At 61.1% G+C, this 27,958-nt stretch overlaps 1 protein-coding gene across 42 annotated transcripts in view; it reads left to right on the forward strand.

The window, feature by feature from the left end:
- Window positions 1-26,646, forward strand: part of BIN1 (bridging integrator 1) — a 50,966-nt gene extending 24,320 nt beyond the window's left edge. For 3 of the 42 annotated variants that reach the window (XM_051848781.3, XM_089328389.1, XM_070071066.2), the window contains exons 2-20: window positions 2,492-2,572; window positions 7,066-7,120; window positions 7,223-7,317; window positions 7,563-7,658; window positions 8,423-8,530; window positions 9,341-9,433; window positions 11,826-11,911; window positions 12,105-12,180; window positions 13,801-13,883; window positions 15,157-15,201; window positions 17,927-18,074; window positions 18,952-19,080; window positions 21,890-21,997; window positions 22,343-22,366; window positions 23,624-23,731; window positions 24,434-24,523; window positions 24,779-24,889; window positions 25,020-25,121; window positions 26,152-26,646. In XM_051848781.3, the coding sequence (XP_051704741.1) occupies window positions 2,492-2,572; window positions 7,066-7,120; window positions 7,223-7,317; window positions 7,563-7,658; window positions 8,423-8,530; window positions 9,341-9,433; window positions 11,826-11,911; window positions 12,105-12,180; window positions 13,801-13,883; window positions 15,157-15,201; window positions 17,927-18,074; window positions 18,952-19,080; window positions 21,890-21,997; window positions 22,343-22,366; window positions 23,624-23,731; window positions 24,434-24,523; window positions 24,779-24,889; window positions 25,020-25,121; window positions 26,152-26,259 (1,746 nt within the window). In that variant the 3' untranslated portion in view covers window positions 26,260-26,646. The remainder of the gene's footprint in view (window positions 1-2,491; window positions 2,573-7,065; window positions 7,121-7,222; window positions 7,318-7,562; window positions 7,659-8,422; window positions 8,531-9,340; window positions 9,434-11,825; window positions 11,912-12,104; window positions 12,181-13,800; window positions 13,884-15,156; window positions 15,202-17,926; window positions 18,075-18,951; window positions 19,081-21,889; window positions 21,998-22,342; window positions 22,367-23,623; window positions 23,732-24,433; window positions 24,524-24,778; window positions 24,890-25,019; window positions 25,122-26,151) is intronic. The other 39 variants (XM_051848802.3, XM_089328405.1, XM_089328401.1 and 36 more) reach the window with 27 other exon arrangements.
- The last annotated feature ends 1,312 nt before the right edge of the window (window positions 26,647-27,958 follow it).

Here is a 27,958-nt window from a genome sequence, read left to right on the forward strand (position 1 = left end):
TTCACCCTCCAGTGGCTGCCGCGGCCAGTGCGCTGTGGCCAGCGCACTGCGCTGATCCGAAGCCAGGAGTAAGGTGCTTCTCCTGGTCTCCCATGGGGTGCAGGGCCCAAGCGCTTGGGCCATCCTCCACTGCACTCCCGGGCCACAGCAGAGAGCTGGGCTGGAAGAGGGGCAACCGAGACAGAATCCGGCGCCCCGACCGGGGCTAGAACCTGGGGTGCCGGCGCCACAGGCGGAGGATTAACCTATTGAGCCGCAGCACTGGCCCAAGATCTATTTTATTTTTATTTGAAAGGCAGAGTTAATGAGAAAGAGGGAGAGATAGAGGGAGATAGACAGAGAGAGGTCTTCCATCCTCTGGTTCACTTCCCAAGCAGCTGCTACAGTCAGAGCTGAGCTGATCCAAATCCAGGAGCCAGGAGCTTCTTCCAGGTCTCCCATACAGGTACAGGGGCCCAAGCACCTGGGCCACCTTCTACTGCTTTCCCAGGCCATAAGCAAGGAGCTGGATCAGAAGAGGGGCAGCCAGGACATGAACTGGCGTTCATAGGGGATGCTGGCGTCGTAGATGGTGGGTTTACCTGCTACACCACAGTGCCGGCCCCTTCCTGCTGACATTTTTGGAACCTCCCCCAACCCACCCCTTCCCGGAGGACCTGGCTGTTAAGGGATTGGGAGATATGGATCATGTCACATGATGATTTTCTTGCTCGAAGAGGTTTTGTTTTGATGTCCTGCTCTTCCTCCAGCATCACCTGAGCCTCCCCCCCCACCCCGCACTTGTCCCCTTCCTACCTGCCATTGTCACCTTCCCTCCTGTCCTCTGTGACCTCTGGTGGCTGTGAGCCACTTGGAATTCCCTAGTCTCCTTGTCTTTGCTGTGAGCTCTCCCCTCTGGCTGGGAGCCACCCCCTGCAGGCAGTCATCACACCTGCTGCCACAGCTGCGTGTGCTTCCCATTGTCTGGAGCCCAGACTCATGTCCCATGCATCTCTGCCACCCCAGCAGTGGTGCCCACGGCCGGCTGGCACAGAGCTGGTGCTTGGCGAGGGGTGTCCTAGAGCGTCTGGCCTTGTGTGGCTACTGGGCCGGGAGGTGAAGGTGCATCCAGCAGCACAGGGCCTGCAAGTGCCAGTGGCGGTGGGCAGGATCTCAGCTCTGCCTTGGGACTGGGCCTCCTTGTGTGGTCCAAGCTGGTGCTCCAGGCCCTGCGGCAGGGCTGCAGGTGACTTCCTGGCCGTGTTTACGCAGCCACTGGTCGGGCCCCCTTTGCTCTCCCACCTAGCTGTCCTCTCTGGTTGGGTTTTGGCCTCTGCCTCAGCCATCTCCTGGCGCTGGCTGGGGGTGGGTGTGTCCTGCCTCCATCTTGGTCTCTGCCTCCCTCACCCCCACCCACCCCGCCACTCTGCCTCAGCCTCCCCTCTGCTGCCCTCCTCGCACTCCTCCCTCCCGCTTCCGCCTCCATCTGGCCTGTCTGCGCCTGGTGGATGGAAGCTGGGCAGGACCTGCATTCCCTGGGCCTCCATGGGCAGCCCCTCCCTCTCTGTCCTTACTCGCCCATCCCCCACCTCCTCTTCCATCAGCTCTGACTCAGCACAGGGGCATCCCTTGGTGAGATTTCCAGCGGGGAGCAGAGTGAGCCAGCCTGCCTGCTCGTAGAGGGAAGGGACGGGGCCCCAGCAGGCCATGCTATGGAGGGTCATAAGAATCCAACCAGATGGGAGCTGGCTCCAGCCACCCTCCCACCGCCCCCTTTACAGGGCCCCCTCTGCTGGCCCCCCGCCTGCCCTGCTCCTGCTCCCCCCCATGGGACCCCTGGGCCTGAGCCCAGGAACTGGAATCATGTGTGTGTGGGAGGGGGTAGGGGTTGCGTGGGGCCTCTTCCCCGCTCAGCTCACTTTTTAGCCTCCAACGTGGGGTGGAACACCCAAGGGTGCAGTGAGGTCAGTGGGGAGGGGCCCTACCCCTCCAACGCCTCCCTCTTGCTGGCTGGGACACTGCACTGAGCTGGTCCCACTCTTGTCCCCTGGTGGAACCCTGGACAGAGAGGGGCGGGGGGGAGGTCCAGTTCTGCAGTCATGGTCTGTTTTTCGTGTGGCTGGAACAGAACCCTGCAGGTGGGGAGATGCGGCAGCAGCAGGGTGTTTTCGGTGCATGGTTCTGTTGTGGCAGAACATGGCAGGGAGCCATCTCGCGGTGGGAGAAAGCCAGAGACAGCCATGCTCAGTTTTGTGAGAAAACCACTCTTGCGCTGACTGCCCGCCGAGTCCTCCCAGCCCACTCACCTCCTTCCAGGTCCTACTGCCCTACGCCTTCCCTCTGGGGCTGAAGTTTCCAGCACCTACCCTGGGGATCCCGGCTGCCAGGAGCCCTCTCGGTGCCCCTGGCTGGGTGTATCAGACCTTGGTCTGTGGTCCTGGCCACCCAGCACCCTTTGTCTGGCCACTTGGTGTGTCCAGGTAACGCTCCTCCCCTCTCCTCTGCCCGGCAGGTCCTCCAGAAGCTGGGGAAAGCGGATGAGACCAAGGACGAGCAGTTTGAACAGTGCGTGCAGAACTTCAACAAGCAGCTGGTGAGTAAGGGACGACTCGTGGCTGCAGGGTGTTGTGCAAAGGGAACAGTGGCTGCCAGGTGGGACATGGCAAGAGGTGAACTTGTGGAGTAGAAGAGCTCCGGGCAGGGGGATCAGTGAGGGCTGGCGAGGCCACGGAGGACTTCCTGGAGGAGGGAGTGCTTGGGTGGGGACACTGAGGTCCTGGGAAAGGCATAGAAAGGGTGGTGATGGGAGAGTGAGGGTGTTGAGGGGAGGGTGAGGGTGTTGGGGGCAGCATGCAGTGGATCGTGTCCAGACTCTGGAAAACCACGCCTGTCAGGGCAAGTGGGAGCGACAGAAGTGTGGGTGTGCTTTGCCAGGAGAGCGGTATCTGCAGGGTTGAGTGTGGGGCTGAGCAGGCTGGGTTTCTGCTGAGCATGGCAGGAGTCTGGCTCTGTGGGGGCTCCCCTTGTGCAAGAGGCAGTGGAGGCTCAGAGAAGTGGAGTGGTGTGCCCAGAGCCGTGCAGCTTTGGGAGGGGCTGCAGACCCGCAGCCTGGAAGGGACTTCCGGATTAGACACAGGGCTTAGACACATCAGTGTCTGTGAGTGGGGCAGGGTCCTGGCTCTGCCAGGAGAGGGGCAGGCTGGGTCTTGGTGAGACTGGAAGACCCTGGCCTTTCTCTCCAGCCCTCAGAGACCACCGAGGGAACCTCTGCAGCTGCTGTGGAACTGGAGTCGGGGGCTTCCTTTTGCAGAGCCATTGGCCAGGGCCTGGAAGTACCAGGGGGCATGGGGGAGAGGGCCAGGATGCATTCTGGGAAACAGCCCAGGAATATTCTAGGATAGAGCCAGGATGCATTCTGGGAGATAGCCCAGGAACATTCTGGCAAAGGGTCTGGGAGCATTCTGGGAGAGAGCCAAATGCATTCTGGGACAGGGTTAGGGAGCATTCTGGGAGAGAGGACAATGGAAACAGCTGCAAGAGGACCATGGAGCATTGCATTGTGGGAGGGGCCAGGGTGCATTCTGGGAGAGGGTTGCTTGAGCACAGACAGCAGCCCACCCTCTGGGGGACCCTTGCTAGCTAGAGGTCAAGTGCACCCAGGCCTGCCAGAGGGACCCAGCCTGAGAGTGTCCCTGAGCAGGAAGGGGAGCTGCCATGTGGCTTATCCCGGGGCCTCTGCCTCTGTCTCCTGGGAGCCCCAGACTGTCTGCCCTGATACCAGCTGGCTTTCCAGGGTTGTGGGTTGCTCCAAGGACTGTTAGGGATACTTGCTGTGGGCCGGGTGCCTGTCGGCGAATTACAGACTCACCCTTGCCATCTGTGGAATAGGTGCTGGGATTCTTGTCATTTGTGCAGGTAAGGCATTTGAGGCTCAGAGGGGAGAGAGGTGAGGGTGGAGGTGAGGGTGGTGGGGTCCCCTGGGGGGCCAGTGGGGCTGTTTGGCAAAAGGGGGGGAGGGGAGCACAGGTCCAGGAGCTGAGCTTTCCCATGGCCATGGCCTGGCTGCGGCTGTCCCCACTTGTCCCTCAGGGTCACCTTGTCTGGTCACAAGGCAATCCCTCTCAGCTCTGTGGGCCCAGGGGTCAGGGCTGGGGCCCTAGACCAGTTGCTCTGAGCTGGAACCGTTGGCTCTGAGGCTCCAGTTGCACGGCTAGCTTTCCTTGGAGGGTTATCAATCTCGTTCAAGGCTGGGGTAACCCTTCCCTGGAGGCTGAGGCAGTTGGTCCATTGTAGATTTGATTGGCAGCCGGAGTGGCAGGAGGGAGCCTGCCTGCATGGGGACTGAGGGTGTGTGTGGAAAGAAGAGGGGGTGAGGCTAGAGAGAGCTGTGGGGGGCCTGGCCTCAGCAGGGCCCAGGGCACTCTGGGAAAGGCAAGGCAGAGATGGGCATAAGCAGCCTGGAGGCGGAGCTTCCTCTTGGGTCTCTTCCTGTGCTGGGCAGGGGTGAGGAGCCCAGGGAATACATCTCTTAGGTCTTCCTGTGGGGGCGGGCCCTGAGTTCCCCTTGCTGCACCTGCTGTCACCTGGGCCCCCTTGTTGCTGGTCACAGGTAGCACCCCTCTCTTCTGCCTCCGTGCTGGGAGACCTGGGAAGGGGGGTGTACTTGCTCCTTTTGCCCTCACCATCCTGTAAAACCCAGGTCCTCCAGGAAGCTGCCCTGTGTTCTTCCAGGTCAGCCAAGCTCTTCCCTCCTTCTAGGGAATCTCTAGCTTGCAAGACTGGCTGGCTTGCAAGCCACTGGGGTGGGGGCGGGTCTGAGTCCTTGTCCCCAGGGCCCTCCCAGGCCTCCCTGGCTAGGGAGAGAAGATCCATCCTCCCTGGACATTGGACATCGATGTCCACTAGGGATCCCTGCAGGAGGGCCATCCCTGCCAGTGAGAGCTGATGTGGAGGCAGGGAGAGCAGGTGTGGGGACGCTGGCAGTTCCTCCCCAAGCTGGGCTGGCAGGGAGCCTGATTAGAAGCATAGGAATTGTTTCTCACCCTGTTTAGGGGGCCAAGGGAGCCGGTTTCCAAGTGCACACACCCTGCTCCGCGCTGGCTGCCCCAGGCCGGGGAGGGATGTGTCTGCCCTGGGGACTGCGGCGTGGGGACCCAGCTGCAGTGGGTACAGGAAAGGCAAGGCTGTGGGCTGCCCCTTGCACATCTGCATGCCACGTGGCCTCTCACAGCCCCGTGTTGTTTGGGCAGCACAAGGGGCCCTGGTACGGCCTGCAGCCCTGGGGCAGCCCAGCAGCCCAGCCCATGGGGACATAGAGCAGGCTCGGGGGGGGGGGGTGGTGGTGGCGGGGGAGGATGGGGGCTTGGCAGGGAGAGAGGCTGGATCTGCAGGAATCTGTGACAACAAATGACATTGAGGCAAAGTGTGGCATGGACCTGGCCTCATGCCCCAGGGGCCGAGGGGTCTGGCACTGGCCACAGTGCGCTCCATGGCCTGTGTGCTCATGGAGCAGCCTTTTGTTTCTTGCTTTAATCTTTAATCTGCGAGCTTTGAACTTTGGTGAGCGAAAGAATCCCTTCTGAAGGCCAGGGATCTGCCCTCCACAGTGGGTCCCTTAACATCCGTGGGTTGCGGCCAGTGCAAATCTCAACAACAACAGATTGAAAGTGTTTTGGGCGAAAAAAACCAACTGATGCAATAAAAAATTATTGAAAAACCAATACCGAGGCAACACCTGTCTCCGTAGCATTTACACTGTTAGAACTAGCCTAGTGATGACTTGAAGTCGAGATAGGAGGATGTGTATGCCTTCTGAGCAAATACTGCATCGTTTATGTAAGGGACTTGGCATCCGCTCATGGAGTTTGGTGTTTCTGGGGAGCCCCAGGACCATTACTCGTTGGGTGCTGAGGGATGAATGTACCCCATAGGGGCTGCCCCTCTGTCTTTAACTGTAAGCACCATAGAATGAAACCCTTGCCAGATGTCGCTTCTGTAACATCGCAGCAGTCATCATAATTAAGAGGCAGATCCATGGGTTCTTGGGGGATCCCATTGGTGACTGGTACCAGTTAGCCCCTCAGCAAACTGGCCTGAGGGCCTGGTTCTTGGGAGACCTCCTTGTCACCTGCCCTGTGCGACTCTGGGCATGTCGCTGACCTGACTCATGAGGTGGGCACAGTGGCACTGAGATGGTGGGGAAGCCTGGAGGGGGACTGGCTCTGGGAGGCAGCAGGTGCACAGAGCTCTGAGGACCCCAGGGGAGGAAGACCAGGCCCCCTGGCGAGTGGGGACAGCAGAGATTGTAGGGTGCTGGGTAGTCCTCTTCCCTGGAACACTGTCATGGAGCCCTCTGCTTTTTTTTTTTTTTTTGCCAGGCAGAGTTAGAGAGAGAGAGAGACAGAGAGAAAGGTCTTCATTCCATTGGTTCACTCCCCTAATGGCCACTATGGCCGGCGCTGCACCGATCTGAAGCCAGGAGCTGGGTACTTCCAGTCTCCCATGCTGGTGCAGGGACCCAAGCACTTGGGCCATCCTTTTCTGCCCTCCCCGGCCACAGCAGAGAGCTGGACTGGAAGAGGAGCAACCGGGACTAGTACCTAACACCCCAACCGAGACTAGAACTCAGGGTGCCGGCGCCGCAGGTGGAGGATTAGCCAAGTGAGCCATGGCGCCGACCAAGCCCTCTGTTCTTGGGCACTGCTTGAGCTTGTGGGACTAGCAGCCTGCTGGTCAACACACCCAGCTGCCTCCTGTGATCCATGGCACCTTGCCCATGGCTGTCTTGAGAGCAGGCCAACTTGCACCAGTCCAGCTGAACACATGTGCCGTGGCGGCTAGCACAGGGCAGGGGGGTACTTGTCTTTCCTGCCTTTTTACAGGGTTGGCAGTGGTTTGCCCGACAAATACAGGGCAGCTGTCTCTGCAGGCGCAGGGCTCCCAAGGCAGGGGCAGTGCTAGGAACGCAGAGCTGCTCGCTCTCTGAGGGGTGTTGAGTGCCAGGCCATCGCTGATGGGTGCAGCAGTCTGGTTTGTCCCTGGAGGATGCCCCAGGCCCTGACCTGGTCTGCATCTTTCTCTTTGCAGACTGAGGGCACCCGGCTGCAGAAAGATCTCCGGACCTACCTGGCCTCTGTCAAAGGTTAGGGGGTGGACATGGCGGGGTGTGGGAGGAGGCAGCCATCGCCCAGGGCGGGCATGGCAGGGCTGGCCTGAGGCCATGTACTCTTTGTGTGCCCCGCAGCCATGCATGAGGCCTCCAAGAAGCTGAACGAATGTCTGCAGGAGGTGTACGAGCCAGACTGGCCCGGCAGGGACGAGGCCAACAAGATCGCTGAGGTGAGCAGGAGGGGGAGACAGGTGGCCTCGGTCCTCCCCAGAGGTCTCCTCCAGTTCTGGGGCCCCCACCTGCTCCGTGTCCTTGGGCATGACCCCTCCCCTCTCTGGGGCCCCTCCTTCGGCAGCCCATCCTCCGTGGGATGGCTCACAGAGCTGCCTCAGCCCCAGGGAAACAGGCTGCAGATGGGGGCTGGGGGTGACAGCCGGGGCGGGTGTGGCTCACGCTCACGCTCTGGCCCACGCAGAACAACGACCTGTTGTGGATGGATTACCACCAGAAGCTGGTGGACCAGGCGCTGCTGACCATGGACACGTACCTGGGCCAGTTTCCTGACATCAAGGTGAGAGGCGGGTCCGGCCTGGTGGCCTTGGAGGGCAGTGGGGAGGAAGAGAAGGCCTGCCTGGGGCTGGCTCAGGTGCCCAGGGAACTGTGTGTGCCATGCAGGCAAGTGTCCCCCGGCCCAGTACTGCAGCGCGCCAGAGCTGCGGCCAGTCCCCGGCCCCTGCCTTCCTCAGGGCTCTGCGAGGGAGACCCCATGGTGTGCATGTGTATGTGTGTGTGTGTGTGTATGGCCATATCGCTGGGGAGTGATTGTGAGTGTGTGGTGTGTTAGTGTGTGTGTACCTGGAGGTCCCCCAGGTTTATGCTGTGGGTGTGCACCATGGGTAACAGCCATGTGTGTCCGTGTCTGTGTGTGTCTGTGCCGCTGTGGGTTCAGAAAGCCAGCTGCCTCTGCCGGGGCCCTGGTGCATGCTGGGAGCTGCCGGTGCACCAGGGTCCCCACTGAAGTCCAAGATGACTACCAGCGTGTGGGACCTGCTGTATTTGTTGGATGGGGGATCACCCCCAGGGCCACCCTGTGCCAATGCCCCGTGTTGCGTTCTCGAGGCTGATGGCACTGGCTTAGGAGGAGAAGCTAGAGCCATGGAGGCCTCTGTGGCTTGTTCCGGGCCTGGCCAGGGAGGAGGGTTGGCCTGACCCACCCTGGCTGGCCGGTCACACTGAGGGCCGTGCTGCTCTCAAGGAGGGGCTCAGACAGGGGGAAGTGTGGAGCCACGAGGGGATCTGGGTCCCAGCAAGGCACTGCTTCCGTGTGTCCCCCAGTCACGCATCGCCAAGCGGGGGCGGAAGCTGGTGGACTACGACAGTGCCCGGCACCACTACGAGTCCCTTCAGACGGCCAAGAAGAAGGACGAGGCCAAGATCGCCAAGGTGAGGGCTCGGGGCAGGGGCAGGGCTGGGAGTGGAGTCTGGGAGCAGAGGGCTGGGAGTTATGGGGGTGGGGGGGTGGGGGGGGGCGAGGACGAGGGCTAGGCGTCAGGGACAGGGACAGGGCTGGAGTCCGGGGGTCAGGATCAGAGGTGAAGGCTGGAGGTCAAGGTCGGGGTTGGGGTGAGGGCTGGGGACCAAGGTGGGGTGAGGGCAGGGTCTGGGGGGCAAGGCCAGGGGCGAGGGCTGGGGGATAGGGTCAGGGTTAGGGGTGAGGGCTGGGGGTCCTGGAGGGGGGTTAAGGGCTAGGATTCAGGGCCGGGGGGCAAGGGTTGGGGGCCAAGGTCAGAGGCAGGGGCGGGGGGGGGGGCAAGGCCCGGGTCAAGGGCTAGGGTTGAGTCAGGGTCAGGGATGGGTGCGGGGTCCGCCTGCGGGAGCCGGGGCGGGGGAGGGCGGCATGCAAGCCCCCAGTGAGGGACGGTTCCCCCGCAGCTGACTGGTCCAGGGTCCCCAGGGCCCGTGGCGGAGCCCGCGAGGGTGAGGCCCTCGTGGGGCCCGGGGTTGGGAGGGGTCACTTCTTGCTCCGAAGAGGACGCCGCGTTCCCGAACGCCGGGCTGCGGTTTCCCTGGGACCGCGCGCCCCTCTCTCCGGGGTCCGACGCGGCCCCGCAGCCGCCGCCGCCCCGCCTACGCTCTCGCGTTCCGCCCCTCCGCGCCTCCGCGTCTCGCCGCGTCGTCTAACGTGCCTGTCTCTGTCTCTCTCCCCTCCCTCCGCCTCTCCCCTCCCCGCGTCCCGCCCCCGCCCCCGCCCAGCCTGTCTCGCTGCTTGAGAAGGCCGCCCCCCAGTGGTGCCAAGGCAAACTGCAGGCTCACCTCGTAGCCCAAACTAACCTGCTCCGAAATCAGGTGACACTGGCTTCTAACCTCGCACGTGCTGGCGCCTGGTGGTCCGTCTGTCTGTCCGTTCGTTCTCCCCGGTGCCGGGAATGCCTCGAGCTCTTTGTGATCCCTGAGGGCTGCTGTGGGCAAGGTGGTGACAGCGTTAGGATCCCCCGCCATGTCCCTCCGGCCACACATGAAGGAGCTCCAGGGGGGTGCTGGGTTTTCCCAGGAGCTGTCCAGTGACAGAGTTGGGGTTCTCTTGACTGCAGTCCCTGGTGGTTGTCCTGGGCGCCTGGCCTGGGGCTCCCTGGGTCCGGCGGGGGGTGGTGGTGACACCCCTCCCCCCAGCCACATGGTCATTCTGGAGGGGATGTGGGAGGGCTGTCTTGCCTGGCTGGGTGCTGGGACCCAGCAGGGAGAGACCTGTGAAGACTTAACACTTCTGGGAGCTCACAGCTGGGGGTGGGGTGGGGGGAGCAGGTGCTCTGCACTGCAGTGGCCCTGGGCAGATGTCTAGCGGGGGAGAGTTTTGTCTCAAACTCCCGGCATGGCCGGGGCGCCAGGTGGGCTTCGTGAGGCTTTCTCTCGAGGGGCCTGAAGACACAATGCAGGTCTGTGTAGACGCAACCTTGACAAAACTCCCCATCCCTCCGAAGTCAGGGGCAGCGACACAGGCCTGGCCCAGGGGGGTGGTTTCTCCAGCCCGCGGGTGCTGAGAGCCCTTGGCATGGCCAAGTCCCCATTTCTTACCTGCTCTGGTGCCTGATTTCCTTAAGGCCCAGGCTAGGGGCTAGCTTTGGAGCCCCCCCACCCCCCACCCAGGGACAATGGCCATCCTCCTGAGGTTGGGGTGACCCTGGCGCTCCAAGGAGGCGGCCTGGGGTGGGGTCTTTAGGAAGCAGGAGTCTCCATCCATTGAGTATAGGCCCTGGGTTGCAGGTGGAATGGGGCCCCTGAGCCAGAGCTGGACTTTCTGCTTAATTTTTCTCTGAAACAGTTTTTGCTGAGTGAGGAGCTCCCCTCACTCCCCAGACTGGGAGATCTGGGGTGGGTGTGGCTGGGAGGGAGGACCCAACTGGGATAGCCCCCACCCCCACCCTTGGGGCTGCCAAACTGGTCTTTCCACCTGGATCCCTGTTTTTTTAGGGGAGTATTAAGCCCCCCCCCCCACTTCCTCCCCAGCCCACCTGGGTCCTGGCCAGCAGCTTGGAGCACCTTTGGGGTTGATTATCCATGGGTGGCTTCCCTGCTGGTGGACATGGCTGTGGGGAGACGGTGCCTCATCCCAAGGCTGTGTGTGTGTGTGTGTGTGTGTGCGCGCGCGTGCGTGTGTCGGGGCGGGGCAGTTCCCCTTGTCCCCTGGTTAGTCCTGAGCTGCTGTCCGCATCTGCCACAGCCTCTTGGAACCCGCCCGCAGGAGCTGGCGCTGATTCTGGGGCTGCCCTCTCTGCTGTCTGCACTGTTGGTCTCGGGACAGTTGGGATGGCCGTGGGGGCTGGTGGCTGTGTCTCAGCCGGTTCAGGGCTGGCTCCCAGGGCACGTGAGACTTGGGGCTGGGTCTCGGCCATTCAGGACAGGAGGCACACAGGCCCAGGGGTGGTGGTGCTGGTGCCGTGACACACAGGAGTCACTCATTTCAGGATGCCCCGTGCCAGGCAGGGGTGGCTGGGCCGTGTGCTGGAGGCCTGGAGGGCTCCCGGATGTGACTGGGTTCTGGAGGGGCATGTGTGTTCAGTCCTTGCCCTGTGTCCTGTTTGATCTTTACAATTTTATTAAATTCTCCAAAGTTAGGGAAGCAGCCCGTGTGCACTGTGGTAGGTCCCTGGAGGTGACCATGGTCACCGCCACCCCCAGACCCCCCACGGGTAGGGACTTCCCCGGGCAGGTGCAGGGACAGCCTGGCAGCCCGGCCACTGTTCCATGGCCTTGCCTTTGTGCCTTTCATCCCTGACCCTGAGAGGGGCTGGGCTGTGGCCTCTGGCTTCCATCTGGTGGAGAGGTGAAGAGTGAGAGAGTGGGGGGTGGGGAGAGAGAGAAAGAGATTGTTGGGAAAGACAGTGCCGGGAGGTGAAGTGAGGCTGGAGGCCAAGGCTGAGCAGGCGCTCCCTGGGACAGGAAGCGGGGAGGGGGGGGCTCCTTTCAGAGCGGAGCAGCCAGAGCTGAGCAGCAGGCCTGGCAGGCAGCCTCTGGGGTGGGGAAGGGGGCCTTGCCGGTCTGGGGTCTGCCTCTGTGCCCTTCCTGTACCCCACTCCCCACACGCCTCCCTCCCGGCCAGATGTGGCCCTGGGGCCCTGGGTAGCAGCCCCAGGATGGTGGCTGCCCACTCCCAGGCCAGAGTGCGTGGCCTGGAGGCGGGGGTGGGGGCCAGCTGGGAGAGAGGCCCAGGGAAGGAAATGACCTGCCTCCCCTCTCCCAGGCCGAGGAGGAGCTCATCAAAGCACAGAAGGTGTTTGAAGAGATGAACGTGGATCTGCAGGAGGAGCTGCCGTCCCTGTGGAACAGGTGATGCCCGGAGGCGGCCCTGGGCCTGGCCGTGAGGCTGGCCATGGAGCCCACACCCTCTCAGGCCTGTGTCCCTGGTGGTCGCACCTGGGCACGTGGGTTTCCGAGTTGGTCACACAGGCTCTCCGTGGCGTCTGCTCAGCTCCTTCTCCTCTTCTCTCTCCTCCTCCTCTCCACCCCCGCCAACCCATAGCCGCGTGGGTTTCTACGTCAACACGTTTCAGAGCATCGCAGGCCTGGAGGAGAACTTCCACAAGGAGATGAGTAAGGTAGGCCCTGGGTCCGAGTCGGGCATGGACGGGCAGCCCCAGCTGCCCCTTCCCTGCTGGCCGTCAGCACCTGCTGGTGGACACCGTGTGCCTCTGGGTCCCACAGAGGAGCCCATTGTACCTGCCCTCAAGGAGCGCCTCCACAGAGTGCCCAGGCACAGTGGGAGTTTCGGGGTGCACAGGGGAGGCTGGGAGCAGGATCCCAGCTCCAGCACCACCCGCCCTCCTCCCTACTCCCAGCCCTGTTCTCCTTGCTGGAGATGATGGGTGGGGACAGCAGAGCAGCCCCTCTCAAACTAAGTGAGCTATACCACAGCCTTGGCACAGAGAGCTCAGGGCAGAAAATGGTAGCGTGTCCCAGTTTGTAGAATGATAATAAATACATTACTAGAATTTATCCAGTTTAAATTTTTCCTCCCATATTACTTTTTATTTTAAAAGAGATTTACTTATTTATTTGAAAGGCAGAGTGACAGGGAGAGGGAGAGATAGAGACAGAGATCTTCCATCTGCTGCTTCATTCCCTAGATAGCTCTAGTGGTCAGGGCAGGGCCAGGCTGGAGCCAGGAGCCGGGAGCTTCATCCAGGGCTCCCATGTGGGTAGCAGGGGCCTGAGGACTTGGGCCATCTGCTGCTGCTTTCCCAGGTGCATTAGCAGGGAGCTGGATTGGAAGTAGAGCAGCCGGGACTCAAACTGGTGCTTATATGGGATGCTGGCGCTGCAGACAGCGGTTTAACCTACTGCACCACAGCGCTGGCCCCTCTCCCATATCTCTTAAGATGTTGAAACAGGCCTGTTAACTGTCAGCGAGTGGTGTAAGAGTTCCGATTGGCTCAGGCTCCTGTGTTGTGCCACTTTCATTGTAACTTCATTCACTGTTAGCATGCAATGTTTAACTTTGTCATTTAAGAAAACCAACGGGGGCAGCTCCCTGATTGTCTCTCGGGCCCAAGTGATGATGGTGGATTTCTGGCTGGGGCTGCAGGAGGAAAAGTCAGCCAGCTTGGGGCCTTTCCTGTGTGGTTCCCTGCATTTCAGATCTTTGCTTTTCTTCACACTTTTCCTTCCAAAGATGTGAGCCAACCCAGGAAAAGTTGAAAGAACAGAGAAAGAGAAACATTAATGTGAAGTTAGTCCTGGGATATATAAGCCACAGGACATAGTCATTTGTAAATGGGAGGAAAACTCAGCTCTGAGCTTCCTGGTGGCCAAAGCAAAGAGGGGAAATAGTCTCAGTCATGGGACTCCGCTGTGTGCAGGGGATGAACACCCTGGTTGCCTGTGCTTTTGGTGAAACCTCTGACAGCCTCAGGGTGGCCGGAAGGCGTTTTGGCAAGATGACTCCACTGATTAGGCCTGAAGGTCTGCAAACACCATTTTTCCAAAGCACAGGCTCCCTGTGGCATTTTAGGACATCACTACAGATAGCAAGGAGAGAAAAGGTGGTTGCCAGTGGCAGGGACAGCTAGCAACACAGCCCGGTCCTGTTTTCTGGGGCTCTCGCTGCTGGTTTCCAGCGTTTGAAGGGCCTGGGATGCAGGCGAGGCAGAGGTGTTTTGGGGAGGGCACCTGGAACCGTTTGGAGGCCCCACCTGCTCTATGTGCCTCACCCCTTGCAGCTCAACCAGAACCTCAACGACGTGCTGGTCAGCCTGGAGAAACAGCAGGGCAGCAGCACCTTCGCGATCAAGGCCCAGCCCAGGTGCGTGCTGGGAGTGTGCACACTCCGGGGATGGGGGTGGGGCGACGTGGGTGGGGCCGCCCTGAGCCAACCCAGCTCAGGGGCCAGGCTGCTTCCTGTGCCCCGTGGGTGCTTTTCTTGGCCCCCTGTGGGTGTGACTGGGAGGGGGGTTCCAGGCCGTCCTGGCTCCGCCTCCCTGTGGTGACAGCAGGTGAAGGGGGCGGGGGTCTCTGTCCTGGGACCTCTCGGCCCTGCCAGTGGCGTCCCCTGGAGGAAGGAGTCTGCAGGTGCCCAAGCCTGGGGTCCCTGCCCTTGTGTGTGGAGCAGCCAGGGAGGAGGTGGAGCCGCATGCAGAACACAGGGGCAGGGTGCCAGTCGCTCCTGGGCGTGCCACCTCCTGGAGGGGAGCCCGAGTCCTCAGAGCACTGCCTTTTCCTGTCCCAGCCCTGGCTCTGCGGGGGCCCCCTGGCTGACCCGGAGATCCGTGTTTCTGGAGGGGAAATCCCGGGCTGGGGGGGAGTGCCTGGCTCCTGGGGCTGTGGACCAGGGGAAGCCACAGCTGCCTGGGGTTTCCCTTCCTTTGTGTGTGTGTGTGTGTGTGTGTGTGAGTACATGTGTGTTGAGTGCATGTGTGAGTGCATGTGTGAGTGTGCACACACAGGAGAGTCACTGCGGAGCACAGAGAGCACCGAGGGGCCTCGCTTTCCTTGTCTGTGAAATGGGCTGGTTGTATCTGCTTCTTGGGGTGTCGCTAAGACAGAGAAGGGGTTTCCTGAGTGCTGCTGCCTTCTGCCTCCCCTGGGAGAGGGCCTCCCTCCCAGGTGCCCTGAGGCTTGGCTGTGGGAGAGAAGGGTAAATGCGCAAAGGTGAGCCTGAGGTCGCTGTGGCAGGGACACTTGCCCGGCCTGGGCAGCACCTGGGCAGCTCTGGGCGGCTGAGGAAGGTACTGGGTGGGTACGCTGTCCTGGGCAGTGCGGACAGCTCCCGTTGGGCAGGGGCTCTGAGGGCAGTGGCCCTGGAGCCTCCTTTCTACCTCATCTGGGCTCCCATAGCCTGGGACCCCAGAGGTGGAGGTGCCCCGCCTCTGCCTCCCCTAGGGCCCATAGCAGGTGCTGAGGTGCCGAGGCCCGAAGAGTTGATCCCAAGGGCAAACCCAGGCCCGTTCATGGCCTTTGCCCCTAGCCTTCCTCTGAGCCCAGGGGTTGGTGATGAGGGAAGGGGACAGGGGACAGGCCAGCCCCACGTCTGGCATTTTCCCAAGATGAAGGCCTCCACGCCCCGTCCATCCCCACAGAAAGAAAACCAAACTGTTCTCCCGGCTGCGCAGGAAGAAGAACAGGTACTGGCAGCAAGAGCTGCGTCGGCGCCTCGGAGGCCGGCGCCCTGGCCGGCGGCCCCGTGCATGTGCCCGTGCCCTGTTCCCAGGGCTCCACTAACTCCTCCTAACCTGTCCTGTGTGCAGTGCTGCCAGTGTGGCTGCCCTGGGGAGGGCTCTGTGGGGCCAGGGCAGGGCTGCGTCCTGTGCGTGTTGGAAGCTGGCATTGAGGGCTGGGGTGGGGGCTACTGTTGGGGGAAGGAATCCTCGCAGGGTGGGGCAGGCAGGTGGTGCACCTGCAGGTGTGGAAGGTAGCCAGGCAGGAAGCTCTGGGGCGGATACGACAGCACCGTGGGTTTTTTATTTCTTAACATTTTTATTTAATTGTATTTGAAAGGCAGATATACACACAAGACAGAGATGGAGATAAATCTTCCATCTGTTTCTTCCCACCCCAAATGCCTGCAACAGCCAGGCCTGGGCCAGGCCAAAAAACTAGGATACAAGGTGAGAGGGACCCAAGTACTTGGGCCGTCACCTGCTGCCTCCCAGGGTGCACAGTAGCAGGATCCTGGAATCAGGAGGGGAGCCAAGACTTGAACTCATGCCCTCTGATATAGGGTACTGACATTCCAAGCTGTGTTTCAGCTGTTACGCCTGTTTTAGTATTTTAAATTATGCCTGTATAATATACATTTATGATTCTCTGAAGGTACTTCAGAAAGGTCGTGGGAAACTGGAATTAAAAGTATGCATCTATTTTGGTTAAAAAATTGAAATCTATGCAGCATTTTTCATAACACGCATTTTCTACAGATTATGCCAACGTTTTTTTAGCATCCTAAAAAATTTTGCACCAAAATGAACTCAGTTTCAATTCCACTTTTTCCAGTTTGAACTACCCTAGTAGGACTTTTTTTTTTTTTTAAGATTTATTTTATTTATTTGAAAGAGTTACAGAGAAAGGTAGCTCCAGAGAGAGAGGTCTTCCATTCTGCTGGTTCACTCCCCAAATGACCACAAGGGCTAGAGCTGAGCCAGTCTGAAGCCAAGAGCTTCTTTCAGGTCTCCCACATGGGTGCATGGGCCCAAGGACTTCGGCCATCTTCTACTGCTTTCCCAGGCCATAGCAGAGAGCTGGATTGGAAGAGGAACAGCTGGGACTTGAACTGGCGCCCATATGGGAAGCCAGCGCTGTAGGCTGGGGCTTTAACTTGCTGCCCCACAGCGCTGGCCCCGTTAGTAAGTCTTTAAGGATACAAGTAGGTTCCCATGAGCAGAAATTCAAAACAGAGAAGAGGAGATGAGCAGTACCTTGCCCATCGTCCCCAGACCCCTGGCCCTACCAGGCGGCTTGGGCAGTAACTCTCATTGTGTCTTTCTAGGCCTTCCCCAGCCAAACACGGTGGCCAGGCATCTCAGGTGGCTCCCACACACTTGAAATGTGGCCAGGGTGACCAAGGAGTGAAATGCTCAATTGTCATTAATTCAGTTGTAGTGGAATTCAAAGAAGCAGCTGTAGCTCATGGCTGCTGTACTGGCTGCTGCTGCATCTGCAGGTGCTGTCTACAAACATAGGCCTGTCACCCAGGCCCTACCTGGGCCTCCAGTGGCCTCTGATGGCTCACCATCATGCACACTGGGAGGCGTCTGGGCTGAGGGGCCATGGTGTGACTACGCTGTGGTCGGCGTCTGTGTAGGAGGGTGGGCACTGGCAGGGAGCGGGGGCCCTCCGGCAGAGGGGCTGCTGCGTGACGTGGGGAAGACTCACTTTGCCTCTAGGATGTCTGGCTTTCTCGTGCTGTGGATCTCAGGCCCACCAGCATGGTTGGGGGAGAGTGCAGTGGAGTGCGTGGGGCTGCAGGGCTGGCCTCCAGTTGCAGGGGTTCCCAGGCCCTGCCCCACCCCTGGGGACCACATGCACCTGCAGTCTGGGGTCCTGCCTCCTGCCGGGAACTCAGGCAGGCACACGTGCAGGTTTCTTCATTCCCACTCGTTCTCACACACAGGCACACATGGATCCACAGGGCACACACATGCACATGCAATGTCACATGTGCGACCATGACATACACAATGCCACATGGGATACACACATGCACATGATTTGCATCCACAGAGCACACATGTATACATGTGTACATGCAGTGCAATGTGTCATCACAGGGCACACATGTACACATTTGCACAGAATGCCACACGTGCACCTATGACACACAATGTCACATGTGCAACTTTGGGATACACACAATATTACATGTGTGATGGGATAAACAGACATACAACATCATATGTGCAACCATGGAATGTGTACATGCACATATCACATGCACGCACAATGTCATGTGTTGGACCACTAGGCACACATGTGCACATGTGCAACATGTCACATGTGTGATCATGGGACACAGGCACACACAATGTCACATATGCATGCACAGAGCAAACATGCACACGTGCATACACACAATGCCATGTGTGCCACTGTAGGGCACACACATGCACATGTTTGTACTGAATGTTGCATGTGCACCCATGATACACACGTGCACACACAATGCCACATGTGTGACCATGGGACACACACATGCACACATCACATGTGCATCCACAGGGCACACACATGCACCTTTGCACAGAATGTCATGTGTGCGCCCACAGGGCACACGTGCATCCCCCTCCTCACAGCTCACCCCTGTGCGAATGGAGGCCGGCCTGCATTAGGCTCTTTTCTTGTCCTGCCCAACAGCGACAACGCCCCTGCCAAAGGGAACAAGAGCCCTTCGCCTCCGCCAGATGGCTCCCCTGCAGCCACTCCTGAGATCAGAGTCAACCACGAGCCAGAGCCGGCCAGCGGGGCTGCCCCTGGGGCCACCATCCCCAAGTCCCCGTCTCAGGTAGGTGCACCCTCCTCCTCCTCCTCCTCCTCCCTGCTGTTATCTCCTCCCTCTCTCTCCTGTTTCCTTCCTGGCCTGAGCAGGTTTGGAGCCAGAGGCTTTGTCCAGAGGGCCTGGGCCCCTTCAGCGGTCGTCTGTGACTGTCTGTCTTCCCTAAGTGTCCCCCTCTCCTTGCTCTGCAGGACCTTCCCCTCCCCCTCCATGGCTGGACTCTGTCTTCCTAGCCCCCCAGTGTCTCCGGAGGCAGCTGCCTGCCTTCCCCTCCCCTTCCCTCGCCTGGTCTCTCTTGCAGGAGGCCAAGGGAGGAGCCCCACCTGGGGCCGTGGAGGACCTTTGAAGGGACAGAGAGGAGAGGGTCAGTGTTGGGGGCCAGGAGGCCAGACTTAGGGCTTCTGGACCGTCCATCCTGTTGAGGGCGGGCAGGATGGTCCATCCATCCTGACTTACTCAGTTGTGGGTAGGGGTGTGGCCTAGGCGTGACCACGCCCACCAGGTCCTCCTGGTTCCTGTAGAGCATCAGGGAGGTATGTGGGCGCCCAGTGATCTCGCTGTGCGGGTTTTAGGCCGCTGCCCCGCTGGGCCCCAAGCTTATTAGGATACAGATGATGCTGAGAGCCCGCACCCTCTGTGTGCCACCCACTGCCTCCTACCTGTGCCCTCCTCCCGTCTTCCCCCTTTTCTTACTCTCTGCACAGCTCTTCTGGACCTCCTGGGGGCGCCCGTGGCCTTGGTGTCTTCCTGTTGCTCCGCTGTGGGAGTGTGGTGGGGGGCGGTGGGGGCTTGGCCTGGGGCATGACTAACCGTGGCTCTGTCTCTATCTCCTCCCCCCACCCCACCCCAACTTGCGCGGCCCCCCTCACCCGCTGCCGGCCCACAGCTCCGGAAAGGCCCACCCGTCCCTCCGCCTCCCAAACACACCCCGTCCAAGGAGATCAAGCAGGAGCAGATCCTCAGCCTGTTTGAGGACACGTTTGTCCCCGAGATCAGCGTGACCACCCCTTCCCAGGTCAGCCGCGGCCGCCGCGGCCCAGTCCTCACTCTCCTGCTCTCTCAGAGCGTGCATGGCCTCCACCCTCCATCCCCGTGCCTGTGCATCCATCTCCAGGGCCAGGGGTCTGGTCCCCGTCATCCCTCCATCACCCATTGTCCATCTCAGGGCGTGGCCTGTGGCCAGGTGCAGGGGCTCAGGTGAAAGGTGCTTGCCCGCCTCGTAGCAGTGGTCAGCTCAGCCGTGGCCTGGTGGCACAGCTGATGCAGTGGTAGAAGGGAGCTGAGGGCATGGAGGACTTGGTGCAGTCAGGGAAGGCTTCCTGGAGAGGGCGGCCTTTTTCTGGTGGCCATGAGCAGAGGCGGCCCTCTGGACAAGAGAGGAGCTGGTGCATAGGCCAGGAGAGGGTGAGAGAACTCAGTTGGTGGGAGAGTGACACTGGAGGGAGGCAGTACAGGAGCCCTGAGTGGCTACTGCCCCTAGAGGCGTGGAATGTCCGTCCAGAAACAGGAGGAAGGCCGAACAGGGAGCCATCACCTGGGGGGTGTGGTGGTGGTGGTGGTGGTGGGGACATGCCTCCTTGGCACCGAGCAGGGTGATACGTCATCTCTGCAGGGCCACGTGGCTTCCTGGCACCCACAGGGCCCTGCTTTTTGTGGAGTGGCCAATCCAGACGGTGGTGGTCATGGCTGGAGCTCTGTGGCCTTGCCCTGCCTCCAGGCTCCTCTGCACAGACCCAGAGTCCAGGCAGGGAGGGAGGAGGGAGGAGGGAGGGGTAAGGCATCTGGGAACTGAGAACAGGGGTTTTTCTGTCTAAGGGAGGGTGGGCTTCAAGCCCCCATGGAAGGACTTTAGGTCAGAACCAAGGACCTTTTAGTCCAAGGCTGCTTGTGGGTAGGTGCTGGGCTGGTCGAGGTGGGACTCAGGCGAGCCCGTCTCTGCAGCAGGTGGCAGAGGGGAAGGCAGGGAGAGGAGGCTGGTGTCCCTCAGGGCAGCTCGTTGCTGTGGTCCCCTTGTGGGGCTGGGACAGGCTGGGCAGTGGTCAGCGAGTGGGCAGACGTGGAGATGGCTGGCATGAGCCCTAGAGATGCTGGATCCATCCACCTGCAGCCTGTCCAGGGAGCGAGTGCTAGGACGAGGCAGGGCAGGGCATGGCAGGGTGGGAGGTAGCCAGAGACCACCTGCACCAGGGCTCTGAGCGCATCTGTCCCTCCATGTCATTGCATGCCTTCCTCGTATCCTTGTGCCCTCTCCAGAGACCAGGGGTCTGCTGGGTCTGATTTGCTGTGGGAGGACCAGCCACTGTGGGTGGTGCTGCATGGGGTGGGGGCTCCTCCTTATTCATGATGCTAGCACCTCCCGGGCTTCCTGCTGTGGTGTGGTGAGTAGCCCAGTGTCACCACCCCATGGGGCGGGGCAGGGGGAGGCGGCCAGCTTGTGATTATGTCCTGGGAGCTGGGAGGGGGGGTGTTGCTGTCTGTGCAGGGTGTAGGGGAGAGCTGCCGGCTGCTGGCTGGGCTGGTGGGAGGCCTGGAGGCTGGGGGGTGGGAGCAGCTGCCTCCTGACCCTGGGCTGCCCCTGAAGGAAAATTGGTCCCCGGGCAGGCCCAGGGCTGGGGCTTGGTGAGTTCACTTGGCCTGGGCTCTGTGCCTCTGACCCCAGCCTGGCCTGCAGCTCTGTCCCCTGAGCTGTGGGACAGCCAGCCCTGGGCATTCCTTGGAATGTAGAGGCCCCGCTGGGGAACCGCTTCCCCCACTCCCAGGTCTCATACTGCTTGATGGAGACTGGGATGGTGGCAGGCCTGCAGGGTGCCCCCTGTTGGATGCCTCTTAAGAGAGTGGGGAGTGGGGGAGCCAGCTGGGCACCCTGACAGCCCTGCACATGGGCCTGGATCCTGGATGGAGGGAGGATGCTGAACTACATGGCTCCACTACTGGGTCTGGAGAGAGTCCTCTGTGGCCTGTAAGGGAAGCCGCATGTGGAGATGGGGGCCACCACCAAGCAGACCCCTCCTTGTAGGCAGCCTCGTCCTCTGGCCACTGCGGCTGCTCTGGCCTCTGGAGATCCTCAGAGTGATGACTCCTGCCTCATCTGGGGCTTTCCCCTTGGGTGGCTCCAGGAAAGACCCCACCACCTGCGACAGTCTGGCCCAGCATACAGTGGGGCTCCTCATGGTGGGGCAGGCCACTCATCCCAGTCTCCTGGGGGCAGCTCCTGCTCCATGCATATTCCTGGGCTCCAGTGCCTGCTCCATGCCCATTCCTGGGCTGCACCCAGGCTCACTGAGGGAGTCTCTGGGAGTGACTGCAGGGCAAAGCCTGGTTTTGACACAGGGCCCCTTGGTGCCAGGACCCCCACTTTGGAGGCTGGCTTCCGAGGCTACATGGGCAGGTGCAGCCCTTTCTGGGGGTGGGGGCAGAGGAGATCTGTGTAAAGCCTTTGAACTTGAGACCTCTTCGTCAGGGAGTCCTGGGATGGTCATGGGGGCCCAGGAAGGGGTGAGGTCTCCTGAGCTCATGGGGGTCAGAAGCAAAGCAGAGATGCAGGCCCAGGAGGCTGCCCCAGGCTGCAGAGGATGCAAGAGAGAGCTGGGGCTTTGCACTGACCCCTGGGGAGGATGCTCTACAGTAGGGCTGTGGCTGGGTGAGCTGGGCACTGGGCATTACCCTCCTGTGGGTGGGATCTTGAACCAGGGCATGTGGCCGTGGGCAGTGGTCCTGAGTGTGCGTGAGGTGGACGTGTGCAGGGATGCATCCTGTGTGCCGTGTCTGTGTGCCATACATAACTCACTAACCGCCTTCTTCCCCTGCCGCTGCCCGCTGCCAAGTTTGAGGCCCCAGGGCGATTCTCGGAGCAGGCCAGTTTGCTGGACCTGGACTTCGACCCCCTCCCGCCCGTGGCGAGCCCTGTGAAGGCACCCACGCCCTCCGGTCAGGTTGGTTGTGCCTGGGCGTGGGCGGGGCCCTGGGCTCTGGGCTCCATGTCCCACCCGCCTTTGGTGTCCAGGCCCCCGGCTTGCTGAGTCAGCACCTCTGGGTCAGCTGAGCTGGCCGGCCCCACACTTCTGGCAACTTCCAGTTCATCTCAGAGTCTCCTGGCAGCACCCCGCTGGTCTGCGGTCTGGAAGCCCCTGAGAGGGGGCCAATCCTGGGCTGCAGGGCCCACGGGATAGGTGTGGGTGGGCTCCCTCCCTCCGGGGGGAGGGGGGAAGAGCGCTGGCGCACCTCTGTCTCTAACTCGCGTGCTAACTCTGTGCTTCTATCCTCACTGCTGCGCTCAGCCCATCCCGTGGGACCTCTGGGAGGTAAGCCACGTGCGCGCCCGGGGCCCCGCCCTCGGGGAGCCGCCCTTCTGCGCATGCCCAGACTCTACTGCAAGTGCAGGCGCATTGCGCTCGCTCGCACACACCCCGCAGGGCTGCCAGCCTCTGGTGGTGTGCTGCTTTTACCGCTGAGGCAGGCCCGAGGGGCAGGACGCGTGTGGAGACTTCCATGAGGGTCGTGGTGATGCTGCCTCGTGTCCTGGTGGGCAGAGGGCCAGGGGGTGCAGGCTTCTTTGCCTTGCAGGAGCTTCAGGTGGTGGGGTTGCACAGGGAGGGGCCAGGAAGCTGGGGAGAGGAGGGTGGGAGGCAGGGATGCGGCGGGGGAGGCAGGGTAAAGCCAGTGCCTTTAAAAAAAAATCTTATTTTATTTGAAAAGCAGCAGGAGGGAGAAATAGAAACACACACACACACACACACACACACACACACTGCCCATGAACTGGTTCACTGTCTAAATGGACACGGTGACTGGGGCCGTGCCAGACTGAAGCTGGGAGCCTGAAACTCCATCCGGGTCTCCCACATGGATGGTGGGGACCCAAGCACCTGAGCCATCCCCGCTGCCTCTCAGGGTGTGCGTTAGCAGGAAGCTGGAGCAGAGCTGCGATTCAAAGGCAGAGACTCTGATGTGAGATGCGGGCATCCCAAGCCGTTGTCTTAACCCCTGCACCAGGACACAGGGCCTGTTGACAGGAAGGCTATCTCACTCAGGACAGGTGTCACCCCTTCCCGATAGCTCAGGGTGCCCAGGCTTAGGATGTGCCCACAATGCGTGGCCGTGGAGCCAGAATTGCAGTCTTGTCTCCTGGGCTTGATCCGAGACCTCGTGACCCAGGCTGGGGTGCTGAGGTGCAGGCTGAGGCCGGCAGGTGAGGTATGCAGATGCCCTGGTGGCGGTGGTGGCGGGGGTGTCGCACACTGCAGCCCAGGCCCCAGGTCCTCAGGAGGCCACAGAGAGCGAGCATGCTACAGGCTGCAGGCTGTTCTCATGAGGGCCGCTGCGGCTGCTCCACCATGGGGGCCAGTTCATCTGCCGTCCCTTTGGTGGTGGCCCGAACGAGGAGGTGGGAGAGGGGCGGCCAGGAGGCCCCACCTCGGCTGCACACTGCCTCCGTCTCCACCAACACTGGCTGCTCATGACTGTCTTTTCTCATCCCGTGCCCCTCCCCTCACCTCCACCCGGCCTTTGCTCCCCTCCCCGCCCCCACGCCCCGTTCTCTCCTGGTGGCCTGTCACTAGCCCACAGAGAGTCCAGCAGGCAGCCTGCCTTCCAGGGAGCCCAGCGCTGCTGAGGGCACCTTTGCTGTGGCCTGGCCCAGCCAGACGGCCGAGCCGGGGCCTGCCCAAGTAAGTGCCCACATGCCTTCTCCTCCCCTCCCCCGACCTGGGTGTGCGGTGGAGGAGGAGGCCAGAGTAGGGGTGCAGGACGGACCAGGCCATCGAGGCCCCAGGATGGGCAGGGGTGGGTGAGCCTGGCTGGGGTCCCACCTGCCTCTCCTGCTCCCCCAACTCACACCAGGGAGGAGGAGCCTTCTGAGCACCCACTGGTTAATAGCAAACACTTTGCAGAATTTTCTTTTACTCTTCACCACAACCTTGTCAGCCACACACGTCCTGCTTCTGCAGATGAAGAGATAGGAGCTGGGGAGGTTGAGTCACTGGGGCCTCGTGCCCGGAAGTGGCCGAGTCTCAGGTCAGCCTGAGACTGTTTTCAGGCTTGGACAAGCTCACGCTTCAGGCTCCGCCTAGCTGGGAGGAGCTGTGATGGACACGGGTGGGTGGGCAGGGCCCACCCAGGCTCAGCCAGGTCTGGGGACTCAGAGGCAAGGCCTGTGGGTGGCGCCCCAGGGCTGGGTCCCACGCTTCTGCAGGACACATCACTCACGTACCCGTGCCTGCCAGAGCCTTCTCTTCAGCTGCTCCCCGGATCGTGCAAGGGTGTGGCCGGCTCTAGGCCTCCACCGCCACGGCTGCCCCGTGGCCAGTTCCCTGTGTCCTGGTCGCAGCATCTGTCCTGTGTCTCACCCCATGCCGACATTTATGTTGCAGCCAGCAGAGGCCTCAGAGGTGGCGGGTGGGACCCAGCCTGCAGCCGGAGCCCAGGAGCCTGGGGAGACGGCGGCAAGCGAAGCAGCCTCTGTAAGACGGCAGGGACCAGAGCCCTGTCTTTCCCTCCCTGCTGTCTGTCCGCCTGCCCATCCATCTGTCCGTCTGCCTGCCCGCAGCTCCTCTGTGCTCCTTTGCCCTTTTGCTGGTCCAGGACACGGTTCCTGCCGAGGATCCAGGGGACAGGCGGGCCTGGCACCGGGCACAGACACCTCCCTTTCCCTCCCCATGGCCCCTGCCCTCCCCGGACCTGATCCCTGCCCGGCTGACCCGTGCTCTTCTCCCCAGAGCTCCCTTCCCGCTGTGGTGGTGGAGACCTTCTCAGCAACTGTGAACGGCGCCGTGGAGGGCGGCAGCGGGGCTGGGCGCCCAGACCTACCCCCTGGCTTCATGTTCAAGGTGAGCGGACCACCCCCCGGGAGAGGGTGCATTCCTATCAGCAAGGTGGCCATGAAGCCCTGGTCCATCTGCCACGGCAGAGCTGGAGGGGACACCCCAGGGCCTGACAGGTGCTCCCCAACCTGTGCAGGTGCAGGCACAGCACGACTACACAGCCACCGACACGGATGAGCTGCAGCTCAAGGCCGGCGACGTGGTGCTGGTGATCCCCTTCCAGAACCCCGAGGAGCAGGTGAGCTTCTTTCTGGGGCTGGCTGTGGCAGGGATGGGCCAGCAGGGGGCAGCAGAGACCCACCGTGCACCGCAGGGAATCCCCAACTGCTACCTCCTCGCCTCCATGCCTGCCCCTTCCATCCTGGTTTTCTCCTCCCCGGTGGCCCGCCATTCTCTTTCCTCTCTTGCTGCTGGGGAGTCCTTTTGGTGAACACGCCCCAAGGGGTTCATTTTCTGGGGCGGGTCTTACCAGGTCTGGGAGGAAGGCAGCCCGTTGGGGCGGGGCAGGGAGGGAGGGGCGTGGTGGTGACTATAGGCTGGGAGTTGAGAGCCGTAGGGCTAGGGAGGTTCGAGTCGTGAGGGTTTCCTGGGCCTGAATTCTGCGGGTTTTCCAAGGCCTCCCAGTGTTGCCAGCCCCGTCAGTGGGTCCGGCCCGTCTGTGTGGGATTTGAAGTGGCTGAATCCTGGCCTGTGGCCCACAGTGGGGATCACCCTGGGGAGGCTGCCCAGGGCTCAGATAGGGCATCAAAAGGGTCTATCAAAAGACAGATCATGACACAGAGGGAAGTAATAAACACCCAGGAGGCTCCCAGGCAGAGCCTTCCCCCTCCAGGCAGGGAGCACCCAGCCCCAGGCAGGGGTGTGTGGCCTTGCAGCCCCAGTAGGTTTGCACCTGGGGTCAGTGTTGAAGCAAAGGACCAATTGGAGATGGAGGGCTTCGTGGGGTGGCCTTGGATCCTTCTAGTAGCTTTTTCACTGGTAAGTGTCCCTGGCATTGTTTGTAGTGGTCAGGAAGCCTGGAAGGGCAGCTGATGGCCTCCTTGGGACATGACCACTGCAAGGCTCTCCCCGCCCTTCGCCCCCCACACCCCTCGCCCCGGTGGTGGGAAGTCCCTGGGCCTGGGATGGGGGAGCTGTTCTGACCAGTGCAGAGGCAGGCGCAGAGAGCAGGCTGGCCCCTGCGAGGTGGCTGTGGGTGTCGGTGAGTATCCGGGAATGCCCCCTGGAGGAGGTGTCCCACGCCTGCACCTGCTCTGCTTGGCCTGCAGGATGAAGGCTGGCTTATGGGCGTGAAGGAGAGCGACTGGAACCAGCACAAGGAGCTGGAGAAATGCCGGGGCGTGTTCCCCGAGAACTTCACTGAGCGGGTGCAGTGATGCGTGAGGCCACCTGACCAGCGCGCCCGGTCCTGGAAAGATGTGTGTTTCTTTTCTTTCTTTTTTTTTTTTTCGTTGTTGTTTTCAAACTCTGGAAAAGCAAAGGGACGCTGCGAGGGAAGAACATGCCCAGGCCTAGAGGCGTTTCCCCCGCAGATGGGGAGGGCTCGCAGAGAGCCCCACCCGGCCAGCCCGGTGGCGTCGGCCAGAGTTCCCGAAGCTGCTGTGTCTCCCGCCCTAGTTGAGTACCCGGCGTCTGCGCCTGTGCCCGCATGTGTCCCCCAGCAGCTGCTGAGTGGGGCGCAGGCACCAGCCCGGCCTGTTTGAAAATAAACCCCAGTGTTCCAAACAGAAGGAAGCGAACAAACAAACAAAGCTGACAAACCATTGGGGGCGCCCGTGTGTGTTTCTTTTGTCCGCCCGTCCCACGGAACTGGGGATCCCTGGGCCCCCTCTCCCTTGAGGTCTCCTACACTCCCTTAGCACGCGCCCTCTGCCTGGTGGGTGCTGGCGGGCCAGCTGCGTGGTGGCTTCTGCTGGGTTGGGGCCCAGAGGCTGACACCTGCTTGGCGTGATCCCTGGGTGTTGGCCCCCCTGGGTGCCACCCTAAGTGACCTTATCTAGTCCACATGGGAACTTGGGCGGCAGGCACCAGGACCCTGCTGCACAGGTGAGGAGACTGGGAGTCTGACCCAGGCCCCAGACCACAGGGAGTGCCCTGGTGTGGCAGGGCTGCTTGGGCTTGGGTCAGAGTCAGCTCAGCCCAGCTTCTCCCGGCTCCACTGTGTGCAGCCCTGGCCCTGGCTCGGGCAGGCCTGGACAGCCATGATGGGCGGCGTGGCCTGGGTCCTTCACAGGAGCTGCAGGGATGGTGCTTGTGGGCCCCGGGGACAGCCTGGACTCCCCCATGGAAGGAAGCTGTCTCCGTGTAAACCTGCCTTGGGAGTGACCAGCAGGGAAAGGTCAGCCCCTGGGTCCATCCCCTGGGTTTCGATTTTGATGGCAGGAGTGGGATTGCTGGGGCCCTGCCTTTGTCCTGGGGGTGACCGAGCTCGCTGGCTATGGCGTCTCCAGCTTCCACAATAGCAGCAGGGCACAGAGAGCTTGTTTCCATCACCTCTGCTCCCAAGACTTCACTTTGCCTTCCTGCACTCCCTCCACACCCGACAGCCTGGTGCCCTGCTGAGACCACGGAGCAGCTGCGGCTGCTGCAGGAGCTCTGTGCGTCTGCACCCCAGAGCCTGTGCCCTGGGCTGGCTGGGGCTGGGCCCACCGTGCCAACACCAGGAGGCGCCACTTTCCTTTCAGCATGAAAACAGAACAGGCAGTATCCAGGAGAGCTTCGCGTTAGATTCTATCTCAACAGGAGATGCAGAGGTATAAGAGCACTCCGGAAAGGTTGTCAAAAAAATGTAGGTATAAGTATGAGCTTATTTTGATGCAAAGAATTTGGGAATCCAAGCATAGTTTTTCATAATACTGTGAAATATATAGTATGAAAAAAAAATTGTTTTAAATCCCTAAATTTTTTTTGCACCAGATTAAACTAAGTTAATTTTGCTTTGCCACATTTTTAAAAAAGGTTTATTTATTTGAAAGCAGGGTGACAGAGGGAGAGAGAGACACAGAGAGAGGTTCCATCCTCTGGTTCACTCCTTAAATGTCTGCAATGGCCTGGGCTGGGCCTGACCAAAGCCAG

Source organism: Oryctolagus cuniculus, chromosome 3, assembly GCF_051225735.1.
Source record: "Oryctolagus cuniculus isolate XC-2025 breed Fujian yellow rabbit chromosome 3, ASM5122573v1, whole genome shotgun sequence".
Lineage (NCBI taxonomy): Eukaryota > Metazoa > Chordata > Mammalia > Lagomorpha > Leporidae > Oryctolagus > Oryctolagus cuniculus.